The 23,563-nt window shown below is 46.4% G+C and overlaps 1 protein-coding gene across 1 annotated transcript in view; it reads left to right on the top strand.

The window, feature by feature from the left end:
- The window catches only part of TMEM131L (transmembrane 131 like), a 174,835-nt gene that overhangs the window by 137,045 nt on the left and 14,227 nt on the right, over positions 1–23,563 (top strand). The window contains exons 21-28 of the mRNA XM_068989747.1: positions 303–445; positions 2,144–2,330; positions 2,536–2,721; positions 3,771–3,920; positions 4,248–4,849; positions 11,635–11,783; positions 20,025–20,149; positions 22,698–22,864. Of these exons, the coding sequence (XP_068845848.1) occupies positions 303–445; positions 2,144–2,330; positions 2,536–2,721; positions 3,771–3,920; positions 4,248–4,849; positions 11,635–11,783; positions 20,025–20,149; positions 22,698–22,864 (1,709 nt within the window). The remainder of the gene's footprint in view (positions 1–302; positions 446–2,143; positions 2,331–2,535; positions 2,722–3,770; positions 3,921–4,247; positions 4,850–11,634; positions 11,784–20,024; positions 20,150–22,697; positions 22,865–23,563) is intronic.

The raw sequence follows: 23,563 nt of genomic DNA, 5'->3' as shown, positions 1-23,563 counted from the left end.
TCACTTGAATGTCTGATCACCATCTGGTGCCTTGTTAGAAAAAAGCGGGTTTCCATTCTTGGGTAGAAATTGGAGAGTGATCACGGTCATTTGCTCGTTTTTGCCCAATTGGCTTGCCTTGCCTCTGTGCGTTTAGCAGCTTCTCTGCTCCGAGACGGCGGGAGATGCCATACTATTTAAGTTGATTTTTCCCCAAAACTTTAGAAATGTTTTTTGGCTAATTACGAATGTTTAAATCCAAGGGCATTGTATCCTGTAACTCTGTTGCGTTGCCTTTTTGTTTGCGTCTGCTCTCTCTGTAGGAATAACTTGACTGTTATCGACATGATCGGTGTGGAAGGATTTGGGGCGAGAGAGCTACTGAAAGTGGGTGGAAGACTGCCTGGCACCGGGGGCTCACTGCGGTTTAAGGTGCCCGAGTCCACGCTGATGGACTGCCGGCGACGTGAGTCTGCGTGTGGTCTGTGCGAAGTGCTTGGGCAGGGGGCTGGGTGCTGAAGCCAACGGCGCACCGGCAGGGGGCTGGGTGATGAAGCCAAGGGCAAGAGGCAGTTGTCGGAGTCTGACAGTTTACAGTAATTCATTGTAGGATGCATGTGCATGACACTTGGGCAGGGGGGCTGCGTGCTGAAGCCCGGGGCAAAAGGCGGTTATCAGAGTCTTCAACAGTTTACAGTAATTGTTGTACGATGCAGGTGATTAGATAAGGCAGGCATTTGAGCATATGTAGTCTGGTACCACTTGGTTAGGAAACAACCGTTTAGATGTTTAACCCAACTTAAATAATAGATGGTTGGGGGGGGAGTATAATGTTAAGTTCCCAATAGTGTTAAAACATAAGACCAATCGTATGAAACTGTTAATTTGGTTATCTGGTACCTACGCATGGAAAATCACACCAAATGTAAGTGGAGGGAGGCTTAAGGGAGAGCTGCCCAACAGCACCTTGCACGTTTTGCAGCAATGGAGATGCTCTATGTTTGTGTCCTGCAGTGCGGCGGCCACATGCCACACGTGGATGATGTGTGCTTGAAACAGAGCTGTGTGACTGAGAAAGTCAGCGTTTAAGTTTATTTAAAGCGGCCATATGCGTCTACTGGCAGCATATCAGGCTCTGCAGACTTAGACATTTATTTAAGTGTTCCATTAGAAATTTCTAAATTTTGCATGTATTTAAATTAAGTGCTTCTAAAGTGCTTACATTAGTTTTAAGAACTTTCTCAGGAACTGAGACGAAAGTCAAACTGTAGATATAAAATGTTTTTGGTAAATTCTGTTTTGTTTTCCTACTACTATTTTTAATTTCAGGACACAGTGAAAGTATTTTAGTGTAACAGTATTTCCCATGGAGAAAACTGATTGGTGAAACCTGTGGATAACTTGTAGAACTGTTTTAATGCCTGATGAGCACTGTCTGAAAATATTAGCCATTTTGCATTCAAAGTCTTCATCAGAGTGTTGTTTAAGTCATTCCTTCACTTACTCATTGAATAGTTTAGAGTTGACCTTAAAAGCTAGAATTAAGGAGGAATATAAAAACTGTGGAACCAGATAAAATGTTAGTCCTAATATGGAATAGATTGTGGATTATGAATATATAGGAATATTTTATAAATTGATAACTTCCTCCCTTTTTAAATGCCGAGTATGAAATGTGCTCTCATTTATTTGCAAAGATTTTGCTGCTTCCTCCCCTTCACGTAATGAGAGTTTGAACCATATTTCTTGTGTCTGTGGTGTGTTTACGCAGAAGCACACACCCTCCTGACTGCCCCTGTTGGGTCTGAAAGGATCCTGGGTGCCTGGTAGCTCTTGGTAAATCCAAACTAGGAGGCTTCCGAGAAGAATGAAATCTTCCACCTTCACCTTAAAGAAGAGGTTTTGGTTACTTTTGGTACCTAGACAAGTCATGTAACTTAAGAACAATCTTAATGAGTTACGTATTTTTATCATATCTTGGTAATACAGCAGCATCTAGAACTGTTCTAGAAATTAGTTAGGAATCATGCTTTGAGGTTATATTGAATTTTTCTGCGTTTTAGTCATGTAGATTATGGTGTGTGAATTCTGTAAATGTTGATTCAGTAAACTATTTTAAATTTGCAGTTCATCTGTACTAAAATCTCAGTTTTTTCCTCACTAGAACTGAAAGACAGCAAGCAAATTTTATCAATTACGAAGAACTTTAAGGTCGAGAATATTGGCCCACTTCCTATAACTGTGACATCTCTGAAAATTAATGGGTATAACTGCCAAGGTTATGGATTCGAAGTGCTGGACTGCCATCAGTTTTCCTTGGGCCCCAACACGTCCCGGGACATCAGCATCGTGTAAGCGCTGGGTTTCAACTCCAGTTCGGGTCTGCATTCACTATATTGTGGGGGAAAACCTTCTGTCACTGGTAAGATTGTCTTCAGTTGCTTTCATGTAAATCATTGTCCTGTAGAGGTAAAAATCTGCTGTCGTTAGGATTGTTTTGTTTTGTGCCTAACGTGAAGACCATCAGAAGCTCATGCAGATGCCTCTCCTCGGCAGGTTTACTCCGGACTTCACGTCCTCCTGGGTCATCCGCGAGCTGACTCTGGTCACGGCGGCAGGCCTGGAGTTCCGCTTCACTCTCAACGTGACCCTGCCTCACCACCTGCTGCCGCTGTGTGCCGACGTGGTCCCGGGACCCAGCTGGGAGGAGTCGTTCTGGAGGCTCACCGTCTTCTTCGTTAGGTAGGCCACCCCTGCTCCACTGTTCCTCCTCCAAAGGGAGATGCCATCCAGCCGAGCTGCATGGGAATGCACATTGCCTGGCAGAACCGAAGCAGAGGGATTGAGTGGATTACGTTGCTTTGAGAACCCTGACAGTCAGGAAGTAGGCAGGTTCCTGGTGAGCTTTAAGAGATCAGAGAACTAAGTGTGGGAGAGCTCGAGGACCTGAGAGTGTAGCGGACAGTTGCACTCCGTGTATGTTCTTTGGCAGTCCCAGGGGAAGATGTAAATGTTGTCTATGACATTTAAGATAGATGAACATCACCTATGGTATATGGTGTTATTATTAGCTTAGGGCAATGGCAGTTTGAGATTAGAAGACTAGAATGACCCTTTTGGGTGTGATTTTTATCCTGGAAAAATCTATAAAAATTGAACTGAAATGTCAGAATGATAAGTATTCACCTATTTAGAAATTTTGCGTTTTGAAATTTTGAGACATCGGAAGTTTTTTTTTTTTTTAATTTTAAAATCTTTAATTCTTACATGTGTTCCCAAACATGAACCCCCCTCCCACCTCCCTCCCCATAACATCTCAGTGGGTCATCCCCATGCACCAACCCCAAGCATGCTGTATCCTGTGTCAGACATAGACTGGCGATTCGATTCTTACATGATAGTATACATGATAGAATGCCATTCTCCAAAATCATCCCACCCTCTCCCTCTCCCTCTGAGTCCAAAAGTCCGTTATACACAGCTGTGTCTTTTTTCCTGTCTTGCATACAGGGTCGTCATTGCCATCTTTCTAGATTCCATATATATGTGTTAGTATATTGTATTGGTGTTTTTCTTTCTGGCTTACTTCTCTCTGTATAATCGGCTCCAGTTTCATCCATCTCATCAGAACTGATTCAAATGAATTCTTTTTAAGAGACATCGGAAATTTTAATGTCACACGTTGTATAGAATCTGAATAGTGTCCCACCACTCATTCCCTTCTTGTAGAACTTGTCTTTTTAACGCTACCCAGAACCAGGCAGGAATGAACGTGTTGTTTTTGTCCTCAGTCTGTCCCTGCTGGGTGTGATTTTAATAGCCTTCCAGCAAGCACAGTACATTCTGATGGAGTTCATGAAGACAAGACAGAGACAAAACGCCAGCTCCTCTTCGCAGCAAAACGCTAGTCCAGTGGACGTGATCAGCCCTCATTCTCACAAGTAAGGATGCTTGTGTGCGCGGGGCAGATGGTGGCAGGTCTCACCTTTGGTATTACTTCCTTCTGATTCTGTGTTAAGGTGATAAACCTTTAGAATCTGTACAGTTTTCTTCAAGTCACTGTGTGGCAGCTAAGCCATCCCTTCTAGTATATGCTAGACTTCATGTAAGGGCTCAGCTTCTACCTCGTGGAGCTTGAATGAAAGGTGAGAAGTCCTTAGTACACCTCCGCCCCCACCATACTGACTGCGCCCTCGTGCTCCTGCAGTTAGAGAGGAGAGGTTTATTCAGCTTGCCTTTATGTTAAATGTTTTTCTTCTTAAATTCAGAAGCAATTGCAAGAACTTTCTCGATACCTACGCCCCCTCCGACAAAGGCCGAGGGAAAAGCTGCCTCCCGGTCAGCAGCCCGCAGAGCAGGATCCAGAATGCGACGAAGAGGAGCCCAGCCACCTACGGCCACTCCCAGAAGAAGCACAAGTGCTCGGCCTACTACGGGAAGCACAGGGGCAGCGCGGCCGTGGCGAGCGGCGCCGGCGCCCCCTCGGAGGACAAGCCAGCCCCGGCCAAGGGGCACGGGTGCCCTGCAGGGCCGGGCGAGGCCTGGGTGGGCCTCAGGTGTGCCGGGGGCCTGAGCGCCAACCTGCAGAAGAGCTTAGCGCTCCCCAGGAGCTTCCTGGGTAAAGACGAAAACACCCTGAAAAGCGCAGTTGCTGCCAGTAGTCCTTCTTCCGAGGGTCACGTGAAGGAGGGGGCGCAGACATGTATGTTTCCTAAGGAAACGGACTTTCAGATTTCAGAAAGCGTAGCTGAGCTCAAGGAGCGAGAGGTCTGTCAAATGAAGACCCCTAAGAAACTACCTGAAAATCATTTGCCGAGAAGTTCACCTCAGTGCCAGTCAGACTTGCCAGACATTTCCAGGAAAAACAATGGTAATCTTTTCCTCCTCCTCGGTGATTCTTCTCTCCTGTCTGTCTCCAGTGCGTTCTTAGTGGAATTCGTTTCCCCCTGTGACTTTAGTTTGAATTGCGGCTGTTGAATTTTTAGTTCATGCCCTAAGTTTTATTGGCACAGGTGTAAATACGGAAGTACTGTTTGCACGATGGAAAGCGTAGTGTGGGACACCAAGTTTTTAGAGCTTTGTGGTTAAGTTTACTTTTTTAGTACATTCGTTGGAATGATGCAAATACCATGTTTTATTGTTGGACACCTGTTCCTAAGTATCTTTTATCTTGGCCTTTCAGACGGTTTGCAAAGATCAGTCAGCCTATGCTTCTGATAGAATGGAACTTCCCAACTTTCTGGGCTTAACAGCTGCCCCCATAGCATGGTGCTCATCCTTGGTTCTCCTCTACTTGGGTGCTTGTTTTTGTGTATCCATCTGGACCATTTTAATAAGGACATTTCTATTCCCTTCAGGGGTCAAATGTTTGACACTTTTTAATCTTGAAGAATTAGTTACCTGTGACTTTACTTGAAACATCAGAATATAAATAACTTCATATTTTTCACTCCTTGATATTGTAGAGGAAGTCATATATTGGCTGATTCTAATGAGCTTTATGCATTTAGCAGGGGGACAGAAACACCAAGCTGAATTTTAAATGTTCCTCAAAGGACATTTCTAATTTGAAAGGAAGCCGGGGTGCTCTGAGTAGGACATGGTTTGGGCCACTGGCGTCATTCCTGGTGCCCTTGTCCGCCCTGCTGGTGTGGGCTCCGTGCAGCAGTGTCTGCTTGAAGGACTCCTATCCCCGTGGCCTCTTCCCACATGTGAGGGTGCCCTCGGATGACGCGCTCAACCACGTCTCCATCAAGGCACCGCGTTGCTTGTCTGAGGGTGCCGATGGTGGGGCTGTGGGTGCCTGTTCTTCCATTTCTGTCCCAGATGTTCTCTGCAGCTCAGACTGCAAAACTCTTGTGAAAAGGGTGAAATTTTGGAGTGAGTCTAGCAGAGCATCTCTCATTTCATGCGTCACATAGGCCTGAGAACAGTATTCGACATAGACTGACTTTACACAAACTTAAAATCAGACTTGTTCGAGGGAATTGTCGCTCCACAAGTGCGTCTTCTGTGGCCTGTTGCATCTGTCCGACGTCTGTGTAACTCTGCCTGCTGCGTGCAAGGGCTGTGGTCTTGCAGGTGGATGGATGGACCTTCTGCTGTGTCAGAGCACTTTGAAGGGTGTGGACCTTCAAATGATGTAGTGCCAGGAGGCTCAGAGGATTCAGATCCCTGCTCCGGAATCCTCGTCTGCTTCTTGCCGTTCAGTTCCTGTAGCAGAGCCTAGATGACCGTGTAATATCTAATAGCACTCAGGAAGAGTGAATAAATTAAACAGAGGAGCCCACAGACATAGAATATGCTTGTATCCTTGCAGTAGATGGCTACTCCCCCCTGTCCCCAAACCTTTCTGCCCTGTGCAAATGACTGGTATGTTTAGGATGCTTTAAATGGAAACAAATTTCTCACTTCAAGAATTTTTTAGAAACTGCTCTTTGGCTGACTTGTCAGCCTGTTAAGCAGTGTCAGGGTGATTGTGGGTCAGATCAGATCAGAGCTGATGAAGGAGCCATGGGTTCTCACCATGTTTGTACCAGCAAATTCAAAGGTGCTAATTCGCAGGCCTGTATTTCTCCCCAGAATTAATCTGTCAGCAAGAGGCTCCTCACAGGGAAACGCATTCACTGACATGTATTTGGTTCTGTCTTCTCTTTACATCACTATTGTAGGAAAATACCAGAGAGGTTAATAAGGAGACAAGTGGCCTACTATTAATTTGTGACTGAAGCATTTTAAAGAATTGAGAATTTTAAAAGTAAGAAAGGACCGAGAAATCTAGGGCAAGAAAATTGTAGTTTAAAGACAGGATGTGGGGTTTATGGTAATACTGAGGGTTCAGGGTTCTTTTGTCAGATAGTAAAGGGTGGCATTGTGATAAGCTGGCAGATGGTGACAGGCGGGGAGTCGTCATGTGTAAAGAACACTCAAGAATGAGAAAACCAAAAGTGTTAGACCCTTCTGAGTTTTCACTTCCAACTCGGGAGCATCAGTTTTTTTTCTGTCTTGAAAAGGATTTCACTTTGTGGAAAGGAAAGGATTTCCTTTCTGGAATCTGAAGAACACAGCTTCAGTCTTGTGAGCTGAACTCAGCCCCCCAGGAGCCTCTTGGAAACTGAGGTACCACTCCTCTGAAACCAGGCAGCCTCTGGGCCATGTTCTCGCTGTTCCCCCCAAAGCACACAGACGTTCTTAGAGACACGCCTAGTGACAAGACAGCCTTTGGGAAGAGGGTCTGGGGAGGTGGCCTGTTTGCCGAGAGCACCGAAAGCGAGGTCCTGAGCCCGGTGGAGCTCCAGAGCGCCTGAGCATGGTGCCTTCTGTCACTCTGAGACAGTGCTTTTTCTGCACGTAGCCTGCTGTAAGAACAGTCTTCTGAGTTGCGTGTTAATGGTTACGTGCTCACCATTGTTGTGGAGAAACAGTGTTTCCTGAGTAACAGAAAATGTGTCATCCCTTTCACGCTTTTTCTCCTGCTTCCTTCTGAGAGGCCCCTAGTAAATAATAAATTAAAATTGGTGATAGACGTGCAGTCTGCCAGCAGATTCCTCAGGGCTCTGTTCGACACACTTGTCTTTCGCCATCAGCCTGTCAAACAGCTGTGAAACAGGGACACCCTCGAAGTGTGTGTTATGTGGTCCAGAGTCTCTTGACAGTCTGACAGGAGCAGGACTTATGTGTAATGTAAATAAGTGATCTTTTGAAATATATTTCTTTTCAAATGTTTATTACTTTTTCATTATATGATCAAAATAATGTAGATTGAGAGCTGGAGACCAGTTGCTCCTGGCCTCAGCGTGATGAAAGAGGAATAGCTGGCAATTTTTTTGTCTCTGCTTGTACTAATGTAAGGGATAATGAACTTTTAAATTTAATACCCTAAAGCCTTGAAATTAACAGTGCATGGAAGTTTTTAATGAATTGGACAGATACTTACTTACAAAATTTCTGAAATACCAGTATTTCAGAAATTTAAAAAAAATCTCATTTATTTAATACTTACAGATACCAAGAACTAGAAATGAAAATCTTGTGGTTTACCCAAAATACAGCATACAAGTAGATTTGACACAGTAAAACTCTGAGCAGGACTCTGGCCCTTTCACCTGTTTCTGTTGTTCGATTGCTCTTTGGTTTTTGTCTTCCTTTTCACCTTCTTTTGTTTTTGTTTCTATCTCTGGCTCAGACACTCCTGCTGTGGCCCCAGAGTGTGTGGCCCTGTGAGTCCGCACACTCAGCAGGATGCCCTGGGGCGGTCCAAGGTTAGAGCCCAGTATATGCTCCCGGTTGTTTCTGAATCCTTTGTATTGCCGTGTTAGAGTTTCTGGAAGACTAAATTTGAGTTTGTTTTATTGTTGGTCCTGATACACTCCATAGGGTTGCAAAGAGTCAGACACAACTGAAGCGACTTTACCTGCCTGATTCTTAACCCCCACAGAAGGTATTGGGGATTTTCTGAGCGTCTGTGCTTTATCCCTTTTAAGGGGTAGCTTAGTGTCAGATATTAAATGAGAATCCTTTCTAAGAAACTGTGATGTCTGATGCTTTTAGTACTGTTCTAGGCCTGAAGAAAACTTGAGGAAAATGATTTTCTCATGCATTAAGGTTCTAGGAAACTCATGGCACATTTTTAGAGGATAACTGTATTCTGGTCACATGGATGGCTTCAGGAACCCAAAGTGTGATGTCTTTGTTTGTGATGTTACTTTCTGTTTTGACCCTGTTTCCCTTGCTCTTGGCTCTTTCACAACTCCTTCGTGGTGCTGGATATTTTTTTTTTAATTAATTAATTTTGTTTTTAGTTTTTATTTTTACTTTATTTTGCTTTACAATACTGTATTGGTTTTGCCATACATTGACATGAATCAGCCACGGGTGTACATGAGTTCCCAATCCTGAACCCCCCTCCCACCTCCCACCCTAATTAATTAATTTTAATTGGAGGCTAATTACTTTACAGTATTGTGGTGGTTTTTTCCACACATTGACATGAATCAGCCACGGGTATACATGTCTCCCCCGATCCTGAACCCCCCACCCCATCCCTTTGGGTTGTCCCAGAGGTGGTGGATATTTCACCTGTGGCTGTCTCACGCCTGATCTGTGTTGCAGAGGATTTCATGTTCCCAGCATGTTTATAGCTACATAATATTTACGTAATTTTCCATTAACAAAATAAAAGAATACTTACCTTGTAAGTGTTACTGATAAAATGTATGCATCTTGCTTTAAGTGAGCTTTGAGTGAGCTTCAAGGTTGCAGAATCTGGAGGGCATTTGACTGCTCTCCTTGTCTGTGTTGAGAGCCTCGCCCTGCCCCGGGCCCTTCAGCAAGCAGATGACAGGCTGTAGCCTGCTCTGCTGTGGTGTGTTTGCAGGCAGGCATCTACACTTCCCCAGGTGGCCCAGGTGTTATGAGGGATTCTTCCTTAAAGAAGAAAGGGGAAGGTATGAAATCCTTTCTGACTCATACTAGTGTCTTGAGGCCAGTTATCATGGGGTTGAGGTTGATTTAACTTATTCTGAAGTCAAGGATAGAAGAAGAAACACACTTAGGAATGAAGTTACTTGGAAGAACAATGGAGAGGTCACATTTTCAGATGGTTCCTACAACACGGGAGACCTGGGTTTGATCCCTGAGTCTGGAAGATCCTCTGGAGAAGGAAATGGCAACCCACTCCAGTACTCTTGCCTGGAAAATCCCACGGGCGGAGGAGTCTGGTAGGCTACAGTCCATGGGGTTGTAAAGAGTCGGACACGACTGAGCGACTTCACTTTCCTGCTGATGCCGACCTTGCCTCGTGAGTGGCTCGAGCTCAGTTCTCACCCGAGGGTGCTGTTCCCCGGGCAGATGGGCACCTCCTGCCCGAAGACACCCTGCCCTCCCGCTGTTTGTGTGTTCTTAATATTTTTGTCTTTTCTGGTTGCACCTTTATTACAGTCAGTCAGGGCAGGTGGAGGAGGTGTTTCATTTCATATTTAAGAAAACTGCAGCTCAGGCAGCTTAAGAGACTTTCTTCTGATCATAGAAGTAAACTGCTGCTGCTGCTGCCACCAAGTTGCTTCAGTGGTGTCCGACTCTGTGCGACCCCATAGATGGCAGCCCACCAGGCTCCCCCATCCCTGGGATTCTCCAGGCAAGAACACTGGAGTGGGTTGCCATTTCCTTCTCCAATGCATGAAAGTGAAAAGTGAAAGTGAAGTCGCTCAGTCATGTCCGACTCTTAGCGACCCCATAGACTGCAGCCTACTAGGCTCCTCCATCCATGGGATTTTCCAGGCAAGAGTACTGGAGTGGGATGCCATTGCCTTCTCCGTCATAAAACTGATCAGTGTCTGAATCATGTCCATAACCCAGGATTTTACCTCCTCCTCCAACTTAAAAAAAAATTGCATGTTAGATCCTGGTCGAGGAACTAAGATCCCACGAGCCATATGATGCAACCAGAAAAAAGCTTCGGTAAAATAGACAAGCTGAAAGTTACCATTTTAAATTATGAAGCTCAGTGACCTTAAGTCCGTTCACATCATTGTACAGCCATCACTGGAAACCATTGGTTTCCAGAGCTTTTTTATCATCCCAATAAAGCCTGATGCTGGGAGGCATTGGGGGCAGGAGGAGAAGGGGACGACAGAGGACGAGATGGTTGGATGGCATCACTGACTCGATGGACGTGAGTCTGAGTGAACTCCAGGAGTTGATGGACAAGGGGGGCCTGGCGTGCTGCGATTCATGGGGTCGCAGAGAGTCGGACATGACTGAGCGACTGAACTGAATAAAGCCGTCCAGCAGTGACCACCGGGCTCTGTCCCCTCCAGTCCCGCAGCCGCCACTCTTCTTCTTACCTCGTGAAGTTGGCATCTCTGGGTCCCCCAGACAAGCAGGGTCACGCAGCATCTGCCTTGTGCCGGGCTTATTTCACTCAGTGCAGTGTCTTCCCTGGTGGCCTCCCCGGTAGCTCAGATGGTGAAGAGTCTGCCTGCAATGCAGGAGACCCAGGTTTGATCCCTGGGTCAGGAAGATCCCCTGGAGAAGGAAGTGGCAGCCCACTCCAGTACTCTTGCTTGGAGAATCCCATGGAGGGAGGAGCCTCGTGGGCTACAGTCCGTGGGATTGCAAAGAGTCAGACACGACTGAGCGACCAACGCTTTGACTTGATGACGTCTCCAGTGTTCGCCCGTGTTGTGTCATATGGTGGAACGTCATCCCTTTTTCTCCCTACCTTAACCGTTTCTGTTTGTATGTTCAGCAGTGCTAATTATATTCATATTGTAGTAGATGAATCATTCCTGTTGAAAGCGAACGGTGTTCCATGGTATTTAGCATATTATATTTATCCATCCATTTGTCTGTGCTCAAATTTGGGTTGTTTCTACCTTTTCGCGTTTATGAATATGCTGCAGTGAATAGTGGCGTGTCCCTTCTCTTTCCTCCCATGACCTCTCTTAATGACTGTTGGTAGAACTCGATATAAGTGCATTTTCACCTGTAAACAAAATAAATTTTTAGAGCGTTCATTGTGGATGTCAGAAACAGCCCTTAAGTCTAAGCCTCATTAAATCAAATGAGATTGTGTGGTGTAGGAATGAAATTTAACTTTGGGGAATGTGAATGGAAATAATTAGCTAGAAATTGAATCATTTTTATTTATTCAAGGGAATAACCAGCAAGTGCCTGTCAAGAACGAAGTAGACAATTGTGAAACTTTGAAAAAGGTTGACACAAAGCCTTCTTCAGAGAAGAAGATTCACAAAGCAGCTAAAGAAGACGGGTGTTCTGAGAAACAGGACATACCTTCAATCGAGGTCTGTATCCATTTTTTTCTTGCCTTTTAGAACAAAGCCCAGGTTTAGGGCTTGAAGTTGCGAATATCTATATAATAACTGTACATTTGTATTTCATACTTTTTCATACTTTTCAAAGAGGATCGTTATATATTTTGACTTCACATGGATAATTGGTGAGGTTGATGTGTTCAGAAAGGTTATCTTCTAATTCTATAGGAGATACTAAAATAATTTTTGATGACATTAAGCTAAGCTAAGTCACTTCAGTCGTGTCCGACTCTGTGCAACCCCATAGACGGCAGCCCACCAGGCTCCCCCGTCCCTGGGATTCTTCAGGCAAGAACACTGGAGTGGGTTGCCATTTCCTTCTCCAGTGCATGAAAGTGAAAAGTGAAAGTGAAGTCGCTCAGTCGTATCCGACTCTTAGCGACCCCATGGACCGCAGGCTACCAGGCTCCTCCATCCATGGGATTTTTGCAAGAGAAGCCGTTCTTAAGCAAAATGGGTTAACTCCTGGGTAAAATTGGTAGAGTAGAACCAGGTCACGTATACCTTCTCTCTGTGACCCAGCATCCTTTTTAAGGGCAGAGTCTTGCTGATTAGAAGCATAAGCCTGTGTCCCATAGGAGAGGGATGCCTGTCTAGCTTCAGTGTGTGGGCTCTGGCAGGACAGACTCCTAGAAGAGAGAGCAAAGCTTGGGTACTGACCCAGCTGGCTCCCTACTGTTCCACCGTGTAGACCACTGCAGAGTGTCTAAAAAGCAGAACCCAGCCTTGGATCTGATAGGAACCAAAGTTCCCAGATAAAGGTGGGAAAGGGATTTAGGAGAATTTATCTGCTTTACCTCAGAATAGAGCTGTCTGTGTATTAGCACTGGCACAGTGGACAAAATAGCATTGCAACTATGCAGGTATACTGTGGGAAAAATGAAGACGGGGAGCAGCGCGTACAGAAACAGACCAAAGTTCCAATCCAGAAAACCTGTCCAGAGACATGAAGGGAACTTTGAGAACACCTCACACAGTAGACTGTGAAGTCAGTAGAACACAAGCTCCTAAAGGCAAATTAATAGGTGAGGATGTAGTTGGAAGAGGCGTGTGACAGTGGCTGAAAATTACTTACTAAGTGAAGGAAAGGCTTAGAGATGACCAGAGTGAATGTGGAGGAAAAATTTTAAGAGATTGAAGATTTTAGGGGGAAAGATGATAATAGATAGGGGAACAAAGACAAAAATAGTCCAATGTAAAAGAATGATTGTCTCAGTAAGTGGCCCAGCAATGAATGGATCAGAAAAGTATTCAGTGATGTAATAGAAGAAAAATTTCCTAATGTGACGGTAAAACTAAATTTAAAGATTCAGAGACACACTGTGTACACCAGAAATGCTGATCTGTGATAATAAACATAGGCACATCCTGGTTAAGGTGTTGAACTTAAAGCTTAAAGAATTGTGCAGAAAAGACGGGAAATAAATATACGTATGTCTGTGGCTGATTCATGTTGATATATGGCAGAAACCAGTACAATATTGTAAAGCAATCATTCTCCAATTAAAAATAAAATTTTAAAGAAAAGGCAGGAAAAATCAAACACACCCCTAGGTTTGCCTCAGACTTTGTAGAAGCGTCTAACATCTGAGAGTAGAAGAGCTCTCTCCTTGAGACAGTGAAAATGTGAACAGGAAGGAACGCTATGACCAGGGAAGCTGGCACTCAGGCTCAGAGGCAGTAGGCACACATCTGTAAGCGCAAATGAACTTGGCAGCCTTGCTTGAAAAATGAAGTTAGTGAAATTCAGGCACCCAAGATAAAAGCAAAGATAGACTCAGGATCGAGGAAGCCACGGTAGAGATCTTTTGAGGTTTCTGTCCATTTTATATGCAGAACTAAGGCTGAATGGCTGTCAGTTGCGGTTGTAGAACAGAATTCAAATATTAAACCTTTAATGAAGCAGAAATAGTAATAAAATCAGCAGAAACAGGAGGTGGGATTGAAAGGTGAGTGTAAAGTAAGTTTTCATTTCCTCTTTCTTGGTAGCAAGCCAGTTCTGTGCAAAACTGAAGCCCGTAGCTTAAAAAGGTGAGAACCTACAAAATGTGCTTCACCGGCTTCCTCTTAACCTTAGAGACACCCTTAGGGAATTGCTGTATCGCGTGGAAAAGAAACATGTATTGAAAGTTGGCTTTCCTTTGGTTCTACTTGATTTTCTTTAGGCTCAAATAAAATTGAGTCTTAAAGTTTTATTTAAAAACTATGCATGGTCTTAGTTTTCTAAATTACTCCCATCATCTGTCCTGTCATCCTTATGTACGTATAGGTTTTAAAAAGACATCTTAAAGCAGGGTTTGCTGAATAATCAATGGGAGAACTGGGTTATTTCTCAGTGATGGGATTTTGCATGATTTCTTTTTTCCCTTCTTTACACTATTCTGTTTTTGCTTAAACTCTATAAAAAGCATGAATTTTTCACTGAAGTAAATGAGTGTGATACCAAATAAGAAAATTACAGACATTCCAAACCAGCAATCTGTGGTCTGTTGAGAAAGACAAGACATTTCCATGTAGTCAGGTGCTCAGGTCAGCGTGTTGTCGCGGGTTGCAGAGGTGGGAACGTCGGCTTAGCCTGCAGGGCTGTGGAAGCCCCGAGCAGAAAGGAGCTTGTGCAGGGGGTTTGCGGAGAGGCTGGGGAGGGCAGATGGGCACCCAGCACATGGGACCCTGAGGCGCAGTCGGGAGCCACAGCAGGGGAATTGTCTGACCGGGAAGCAGCTCAATCAGGAGGGGGAGTGCAGGTAGGCAGAGTCAGAGTCCGGCCAGCTCGCCAAGGCCTCTCAGGCCAACTCAAAAGTTTAGATTCTAGTCCCTGAATCTCAGTTGGAGACAATGAAGTAAGTGAGCACAGGTCCTGGGAAGGGATGCTTGCCTGCTCAGGAATTCCAGGATCAAATTTTTAAAAGCACTCTGGCCCAAACAGAAAGTCTCTTTGGAGGATTTGGCCTGAGGGTGGCCTATGTGGGGACCCTGCTGCGATTCATGGAGAGCTGTTGAAGGTTTCTGCCCTGGGCGGGGGGTGGTGAGGCAGGATGACAAATGGAAAACAACCTGCATGCTGCTGTCTTCGTGAAGGTCGTGATTGAGGATCTTTAAATTCAGTTGGGCAAAGTGCCTGTGATGAAGAGCCAGTGTGGCCGTTTAGCACGTGCTCGAATGAACGTGTGACTAGGGCATTTCTGCAGGACCAGTCCGGGTGTTTTGGAGGCTGGGTTGAGGAGGGCAGGGATGGGTACTGGCTCTCTTCTCACCGGGATGCTGTTCCTCTGCTGGGCAGTGTGATGTAATCAAGGCCAGGCTTGGCTGGAGCCGGGGTACAGGATGGGACAGTGTAGAAGAGAGACCTCAGGACTTCGGAGGACCTCAGTGCTTGAAGGAGAGGAGCCATTTGCAAACAAAGCTCGGGGGTTTTAAGTCTGGGGAACTAGAATTTGGGGAATTGGGACTTTCCCAGGGACGCGTTCATGTTCATTTCAGGGCAGTGTTGCCTAGTGGTCAAGCGGCATGGTGTTTTGTTTTTGTGTTTTTGCAGCTGGTGTGAATCCAGCCCAGCTCTTACTCCTTAACGTTGGGTGAGTTGCTCAACTTCGCAGTTCCTCTATCAAGCACGAGAGTAGTGATGGTACTCCCACCTCTGGGGTCTCGAGGATTGGAGGAGTGACTGTGATAAGTGCTTAGCATGGCGGCCCTTGGGAAGCACTGCCCAGTAGTTAGAATCAAGGAGGTGATGGTGTGACTGTGATCACTGCCAACAGAGAGGAGGCCAGATGGGCATGGGAGCTCCCAGCGGGTGGGAGATGCGGAACTGGAGCCGCCGCTGCGAGGCAGGCCCAGGGTCTGGGACTCACTGAAGGGTGATGTCAGCTCTCTGACGCGGGCTCCGAGGCCAGCCGCCTGAGTCTGCTTGACTGGGCGAGTGGGACAGACAGACAGCAGGCGAGCTGGCCAGGCCGCAGAGACAGGACGCACGGTCAAGAGCAGAAGTCGAGTCCGTGGGCCTGGGGGAGAAGGGACTGGATGCGGCTGGGAACAGGACGCTGTGCTGCCCTGCGGCGAAGCGGGGGCTGACTCCAAGGGCTGCCGACCCCGCTGCCCCCTGGCCATGCATCCTGGGAGGGGAGGGGGGAGCCGATCCTGGCAGGGCCCTCAGTGCAGGGCTGCCAGGCTGGAGGTGTGGCCCTGTCTGTGCGTGGGGGCACCATGCCCCGCTCCCCCAACGCCCCCAGCCGCAGAGCTTCCCCACCTCCCGTCCAGACTCACCCTCTGCGTCAATAGCTGCGTGCACGGAGCCCGGATGCTCGTTGGACTCTGGTCCAGGGCTTGTGTCAGCTCCTCCTCCCCTCTTTGCTCCGTGCAGGCAGCAGGCTCCGTGGGGGCCGCACTGGGGCCAAGAGTCTGGGGGCTCGGGCTGTGCTTGGGGGTCCGAGACTCCTCACAGTCCCTGAGTGGCTTTCCAGGGCAGCCAGGTTGGGGTGGGCTGTGGGCGGTCCTCTCTGCTGGCTCTGGGGCCTGCTCGCTGTTTCGTAGCCTCTTATTTACAACCCCTTGAGTGTACTTTCCATGTCATTGTTCATTTGGAGAGAATCATTCTCAATAAACACATTCCCAAGTGCAGTGCTCAGCGTTTGTTTTTGCTGTGCATTCTTGGGGCCTAACTTTGCAGCTTAGAAGACTGTATAAATCTGTCTGTAGCACATGGGGAGCATTCCTCCAGATTTATTGGCGAAGGAGGTTGAAACCCAGATTTGGGAGCCACAAACCAAATTTTAGTCCCAGCCCTGGCTGCTTATTCTCTTGTAAGCAGATCTCCACCCCTTGTCCCCCGCTTAGAAAAGAAATTCATGACTATTATAGAAGCGTAAAGAAGGGAGGAAAAGATGTGTCCAGAATGGATCACTTTTCGGGTTTTTTTGTATTCTCTTGCCTCTCTGTGCAAGTATTGAAAAACTCGGGATAATTATATTATTGTGTATATGGAGCTTTGTTATGATGTCACAATTTTGAATTTTCTCGTGTTAGAAATTAATGAGGAACTTTGTTTTCAATGGTTATATAACATTCTATCACTTAATTGTGCTGTAATCCAAACCATTTCCCTGCAGTTGAACATTAGAGTTGTTTGCAGCTTTTTATTTTCATAAACAACAGGATGGTGAACTAAGTCTGGCCTGTATACCTGGCATATCCTTGCTATGGATTTCTAGAAATAGAATTAAAGAGTATCAGCTGTCAGGGTCCCTCGTGTGTACCTCCAGCTTACTCTCAGAATGCAGGGTGCATGACAATGGTCCTATTAGTCCGGTCTCAGCAGCACTGTTCTTTGGCAAAATCTTGGTCAGTGGGATAGGTAAACAATTGCATTTTTTCGTTTGTTTTCATCTCTTACTAGAGAAAAGTAAGGATTTTCCTTCGTTCTTTTTGTAAAATTCTGAAAAACACAAGATATCATTATCCAAGATCCTACCACTTACGTCTTTAAAACATGTATTTTTTTCTAAGTTAAGATGTGAATGTCCAAGCCAGTTTCGCTCGCCCTGCTGAGAGACACGCGCTGTTACAGCGCACTGCCCCACCCCTGGCCTGTCCCTGTCTTTGCAGGTATAAACACGCAGTGTAAACACACTTGTGTTTTTAAAGCCAAAATGGAAAGGTGAGATGCAAGTTGGTCTATAATTTGTCTTTTCTAAAACATACTTTATTATTAAATATTTTGGAGGAACCTTTCATGTTTTTGGCCTTCTCTGGTTCTTTTGTGAACTTGTGTTTCATGTCCTTTGTGCACTTCGCTGTTGAATGTGTTTTTTCCCCCCTTGTTTTCTTTGAGAACATAGGTGAAGGTGTTAACTCTTCGTCAAATAGTAAAACGATTTTTTCCCTTAGTTTGCCCTTCCCTCCTTTTATTTGACTTATGTACAGTAGCTTTAAGAATGCCTTTGTGCAGTCTGATTTCTTTTTTATTTCTTCCCTTGTTTTTATTATTAAAGCTTAGGAAATCTTATTTCCCCACCCTGTGGTCAGTTGAGTTGTCCCTCATTCAGGAAGATCAGGTAATTTAACAATGATGATGATAACAGCTCAGTCTTATGGACGCTACTTACTTTGTGTCAGGTGCTTGAAGCCTCACAGCAGCCTTTTGGAAGACTTGGGAATCTGAGGCAGAGGGAGATAAAGCTGCTTGCCCAAGATGACTGAGCCTGTCGCGCGGAGTGGGCTTCGGGTCAGGCGGTTCAGCCTCAGATCTGCGTGGACCCTTCAGACCCTCATTAGCCCTGCGTCCTCACCGCCAGAGACCAGAGCCCCACTGCCCCTGTCTTCCTCCCGCTCCCCGACAGTCCGTAGCTGTGGTTCCCCTCAGCGCCCCCTGTGGCCTCAACTGCTGGCCTGTCCTCCCCTCGCTGACCCTGGCCGGCTGCCCCTGCACCGCCCGATGCTCCTCTTTGACACAGACAGACACACACGCACCTTCTCCCCTGCCACTGCTGTGTCTGCTGGGGCACCTTGGCCAGCATGCAGCGTGGCCCCCGCTCTCCGGAGGCTCGCTCCCCTGAAGCCCGCAGGCAGCCCTCCCTCTGGGGTAGCCCTCCGGCCCTCCCCTCTTGTGAGCCACCGCGCCGCTCCCCAGGTTGCATGGAGGAGGCGGCCACGGGGCAGAGCGGCTCCGGCCCAGCTCGCCCTTGTGGCCCCATTAGAAGCTGGCCCTTCACCTGTGGGTGACCGCCCTTCACTTGTGGGTGACCCTGGGACAGAAAGGCTCAGATCCCCACTGTGCTGTGTATTTGCAACTCGTGGTGGGGGAGGGGCAGAGTGAGGTGGGGAGGAGCCAGCGTTTCCCCTACCCCACCACAGGTTGGAAAGAGAGCAGTACTCAAATAAATGTGGTTTGTATTTGATGTTTAAAATCGCAGCTTCTCTGACCACACATCTTTAGTGTGTCTATTTAGTTTCAAACTTTTCAGCACTAAGTCCTACAGGATAGGATTTTGTGTGTTTGACTTGCTGTGTTTTAAAAGTACTCTCAGAATCAGGAAAAGGTTAATACTTATTTGGGGGGAAAAATAAAGGTTAAAGATAGCAAAAATACCGTAATTCCACCACATATGCAGTTTAAAAATATCATTTTATTTCTAGTGTTTGTTTATGGTAGTGATGTCTATCATATTTCTTTGATAGATACATGAGGCTTTCACTGTCCCAGACATGTAACATGCAGGCATCTAAAACCTTTTATTTTTCTTCTGCTTTAAAGGGGCAGCATGGTAGAAGAAAGAAAAAAAAGTTTTAGAGGACATTAAAGAGATGGGTTGCTTATTTAAAGGGCAAGTGGACCCCTCCTCCCTTCGGGCCTGTTAGAAAAATGTGAGCATGCCTCACATTGAAGGGACTTCTCAGGTGGCTCAGTGGTAAAGAATCCGCCTGCCAGTGCAGGAGTCTCAGGAAACAAGGGTTTGATCCGTGGGTCGAGAAGATCCCCTGGAGGAGGAAATGCCTGGAGAATCCCATGGACAGAGGAGCCTGGTGGGCTGCAGTCCACGGGGTCATAAAGAGCCAGACACGACTGAGCACACATGCCCTTCAACATTTGAAAGAGGAAAAAACCCACATTAAAAAAATTGATATGTATTTTATCATATATGTATGTCTCATGCTAAATTAAGTTTTTCAAAACCACATTTAAAAACATCAAGCATATTCTTGGTTTTATTTACTTGAAAAGCTTAAACTAGTTTGGAGTATTCTCTGGAGTTTTGGCTGTTCTCCTAAAGTTCATTTATAAACAAATAAAAACATACACACACAAATTACTCCTCTAAGTTGAGTTTTTATGTGACTTTTCTTCAGTAGTAATTCATGTGAATTGCACATACCAAATAAACAGGTGAAGGTCGGAGGATTTATTGCTGCTGAGGTTAACAGCAAGCTGACCATAAATTGCTAACACATGTCTTTCCTTTTTAGCCCCTGAGAAATTTCATAGGCAACAGTTTGTGTTTTTTTTTTTCTTCTTTTTGCAGAGGTTGAAGGAGGTAGAAAAAGAAAGGAAATGAAAACAGACTAGAGATTGAGAAATATATGTCCTCAGTGTTCACTAGTTCTGGAATGTTCTGAATTCAGATGGGGTTAATCTTCAAAAGTTAAAATCACACAGAGGTTTTTCTGTGTATTAGAAAGGTGAAGCCTTTACTAACATTTTCTTTTTTTCCTCTTTAGCAAGAAGATCCTTATAGGAAGAAGGCGCTTCAGGAGAAGAAAGAAGGAAATGTACAAAATTTAAATTGGAATAAAAATCGAATGTGCAGGAAAAACAAAAAAAGGGGTGCTGCCCAGGTCTTGAGGTGTGTGATTTTTACAATCCCTTTAAATTTTCATCTATTATTTACTATGTAATTTTACATTTAGCTGTTACCTTTCAATCTTATTTTTGTTGAATTGGATACAATATTGTGAGAGTGTAGGTATTTGTGTTTTGAGAGGAAAATATATTGTTAAAATTAACATTCTTAAAATTAATATATCTTCTGGTTACTTTTGTTGTTGTGGAAAGCCCCTTAAAATGAGCAAATTTTTAAAATTTTACTTGGTAAAATGCAAAAAACCATGGAAGGTTTTAGGGGAAAAGCCTCGCCATTCCACCTTGCCAGGGCCTTTGTTCTGCCTGTGAAGTGACAGGGAGCAGGTGGTAGAGAAAGCTCTGGGCTCATCTTCCCAGCCTGACCCTGAGCTGTCGGGGCTGCCTGGGGTCCTGATAATGAAAGAGAAGGGCCCCATGCAGTGAATCTTCTGCTCCGTCTTGCAGAAGAAAGGTTCTTCCATTGCAGGAAGTGAGGTACCGATACTACGAGGTTGGCCTGCACCCAGAGCCAGATGTGACCCCAGGCAGTCAGACACTCTTGTTGGTAAACCTTGCTTATCTGCCAAACGAAGGTTCCACCAGAGTTTGTGGGACTCCCACTTGTCTGAGTTTCCACAAGTGGCTCTCTAACCCTACTTCCGCGTCAGCTCCACCGCTCGAGGGCTTTCCCCACTAGATGAGCAGAGTGTGCATCCTGACCCCACGTGCGGAGCGCCTGCTGAGCGGCCCCGCGCCGGCGGGCTCGCCGACCCCTGTCCGGGTGGGCCTCAGCGCCTGCTCTCCCGCCTGGCCCTCTGCGCTCTGGCTTGTCTTTGGTCGGGCGCTGGCTTCTGAGGTTCCTCTTTCTTGTGAGCCCAGCTAGGTGGTTCCATGTGTGTCTGTCCCGTTGTTCTCCGGCTGCTCCACGTTTGTGTGGAGAAGAGTCCACGTTGCTGTGGTGGTTGCTGCCATGGTTGGAAGGGAAATCTGGCAGAAGAGTCCCTTTGGCAGCCAGGACCCCTGGGTGGGGGCACCTAGGTGTTGCTCACAGCATCTCTCCTTTGTTTGGACTCTTGGGATGCAGCCCTGTGACTTGCTGCCCCCCACCGCCCCTGTGTGTCCTGCTTTACGGGGAGGTGGGCCAAATGACCCCAGGGGACCATTTTTTTTTTTTTTAAGCTACTTATTTATTTGGCTGTGCTGGGTCTTAGCTACAGCACACGAATCTTTAGTTGAGGTATGTGGGATCTAGTTCCCTGACTAGGGGCCGAACCTGGACCTCCTCCCTCGGAGCTTGGAGTCTTAGCCCCTGGACCACTAGGGTAGTCCCCTCCCCACCCTCAGGGGGCCTTGAAGCTCTAGTTCTGTGCCCTGCAATCAGCAGCATGCAAATAGGAAAAAAAAGACAGATACCCACTGTTAGATTATTGATGGGTAATTATTGATCTATTAAATTATTAAATACTCTTTTCATGGATAATTATTCTTAGGCTACATTATTTGAAAGCTGCAATGTGGTCTCCTATAGAAAGGAAAGCCATCCCTTATATTCTCATAAAAAGTTGATGGACTTACGTGGTTCCTTTAAAGTGGTATATTTGCTTGATATGGACACACAGAAAGATAAAAGGTTAGGGTGGAGTTTCATCAACTGAATGTTAAGATACATTTTTGAAAGCAGATTTCTGACATGCGAAAGAAGCAAATTTAAGTTATTACAGAATAACTGTCAAGTATGTTATAGGTGATCAGATGAGCGTATGCTGCTTCTGTAGCTGATGGTTCTTGGCCGTCCTGCTCCTGCGGCTCCTGCTTCTGTCTCTGTACTCTTTGCCCTGAGTGCTCAGAAACCAGGGGGACTCCATCTCACGCTCAGATCCTGCAGTCACACCTGACATGAGGTGCAGACGTCGGACTGTGTGAAATAATCACCTAGGCCTTCCTGCATGTTCTCAGTGCAGTTCTGTGTCTCCGTTTATAAAACCTATATTTCAGGTCTTCCCTCAAGTTCATGGTCTAGTTAGAGAGAAGTAAGTGTTGGACGGTGAATTCCTTGGGGAAAAAACATTCTTCTTTGTAGATACCTTTCCTAACAATATGTGACTCGTGGTGGTCACTGCATAAATGTTTGCTAAATGAATGAATGAGAAAAGATAACAGTTAACACCGAGACCTTCCCCCAGACACCAAGAAGCAGGGTTATCCACTCAGAGTCATTTTACACTAAATCCAAGGAAGACACGCCAAGAGTTGTGGGTTTTAGTCCCGCACCTGCCACTTACCGGTTGACCTTGGGTGACTCACTTAACCTGTGCAGTTTCACTCCGCTCACTGTAAAATGCAAAGTGAGTAAATGAACTCCACCTTAGTTCTGGTTCTGAAATGGCAAAATCTTGTTTTTCCTGATCTCTGTGCCCTACTCATCATCACCCCCAGAGAGAAGAGGGCTTGAGTCGCCACAGTTTTACACTCTCACCTCTGTTCAGTCTCAAGGAGAGCAGGTGTGTGTGCGCAGGATGCCGTGCAGACGGGATTTTCTGTGGCTCTTCCAGGCCTTCCGACCAGAGTGAGTTAAAGCTGATGTGCAGTGAGTTTGAAAGGTCTGAGATGAGCGGTGACATCAACGTAAGGGACTGGCGTGTCCAGGAAAACCCTGGGGAAGCATGCGGAGCAGGTGCCAGGACTGGGAGCGGCTTGCGCGCCACGCGGGGAGAGGCAGGTACGGAACCGCCCTGAGCTCTGAGCCGCACTTCGGCTGCGCTTCTTTCCTCGGGGAAGTACCGGGGTCAGAGGTTATCGCTTCCCAGGCATTGTGTCCTCACGCCTGAATGGAGAGCTGTTGGATGGGACAGGAGGCTGAGGCTCTCCTGAACCCTTGCGTTGCCCTCTGACCTCCACGCCCCTGAAATCTGGCCATTTTCGATGGTGTCATGCAGACGGCCAGAGGAACAGTGGGTCTTGCTTGAGACAGGACCCCCTTGGATAGAGGGGAGCCGGGGGGAACAGTGGCTGTTCTCCCGCCCCTGCCCCAGAGGGCAGGCGCTTCCTGCAGAGCCGGCTGCCACCTGCAGAGGAGTGGGCAGTGCCCCCAGGAATGGGCGGTGGAGGTGCCAGGGCACGTCTAGGGAGGGCAGAAAGCAGGAGAGGGAAGGCCATGGATGTGGCAGCACCAGGGGGGCGCTGTAGAGTGGGCAGTCACGATCCTCCTACCAACTCCCACGTTCCCAGCCATGTGCCCACCGGGCTGCACCCAGGACACAGACCTGATGGGTTTCTTGTTCCTGCCCTGCACACCTGGGTCTGCCCAGACCTGGGTCTTTTTGGTCTTCCTGGAGGTTCTTCCCACCCTCACGTAAATAATATTCTGAAATGCGAGATGAACATTTAAAGAAATATTTTTATTAGAGTATGCTGCTGT

Source organism: Capricornis sumatraensis, chromosome 17, assembly GCF_032405125.1.
Source record: "Capricornis sumatraensis isolate serow.1 chromosome 17, serow.2, whole genome shotgun sequence".
NCBI classification, from domain to species: Eukaryota; Metazoa; Chordata; class Mammalia; order Artiodactyla; family Bovidae; genus Capricornis; species Capricornis sumatraensis.
Note: the sequence above shows the minus strand (reverse complement) of the source record. Positions and strands in the feature narration are given on the sequence as shown.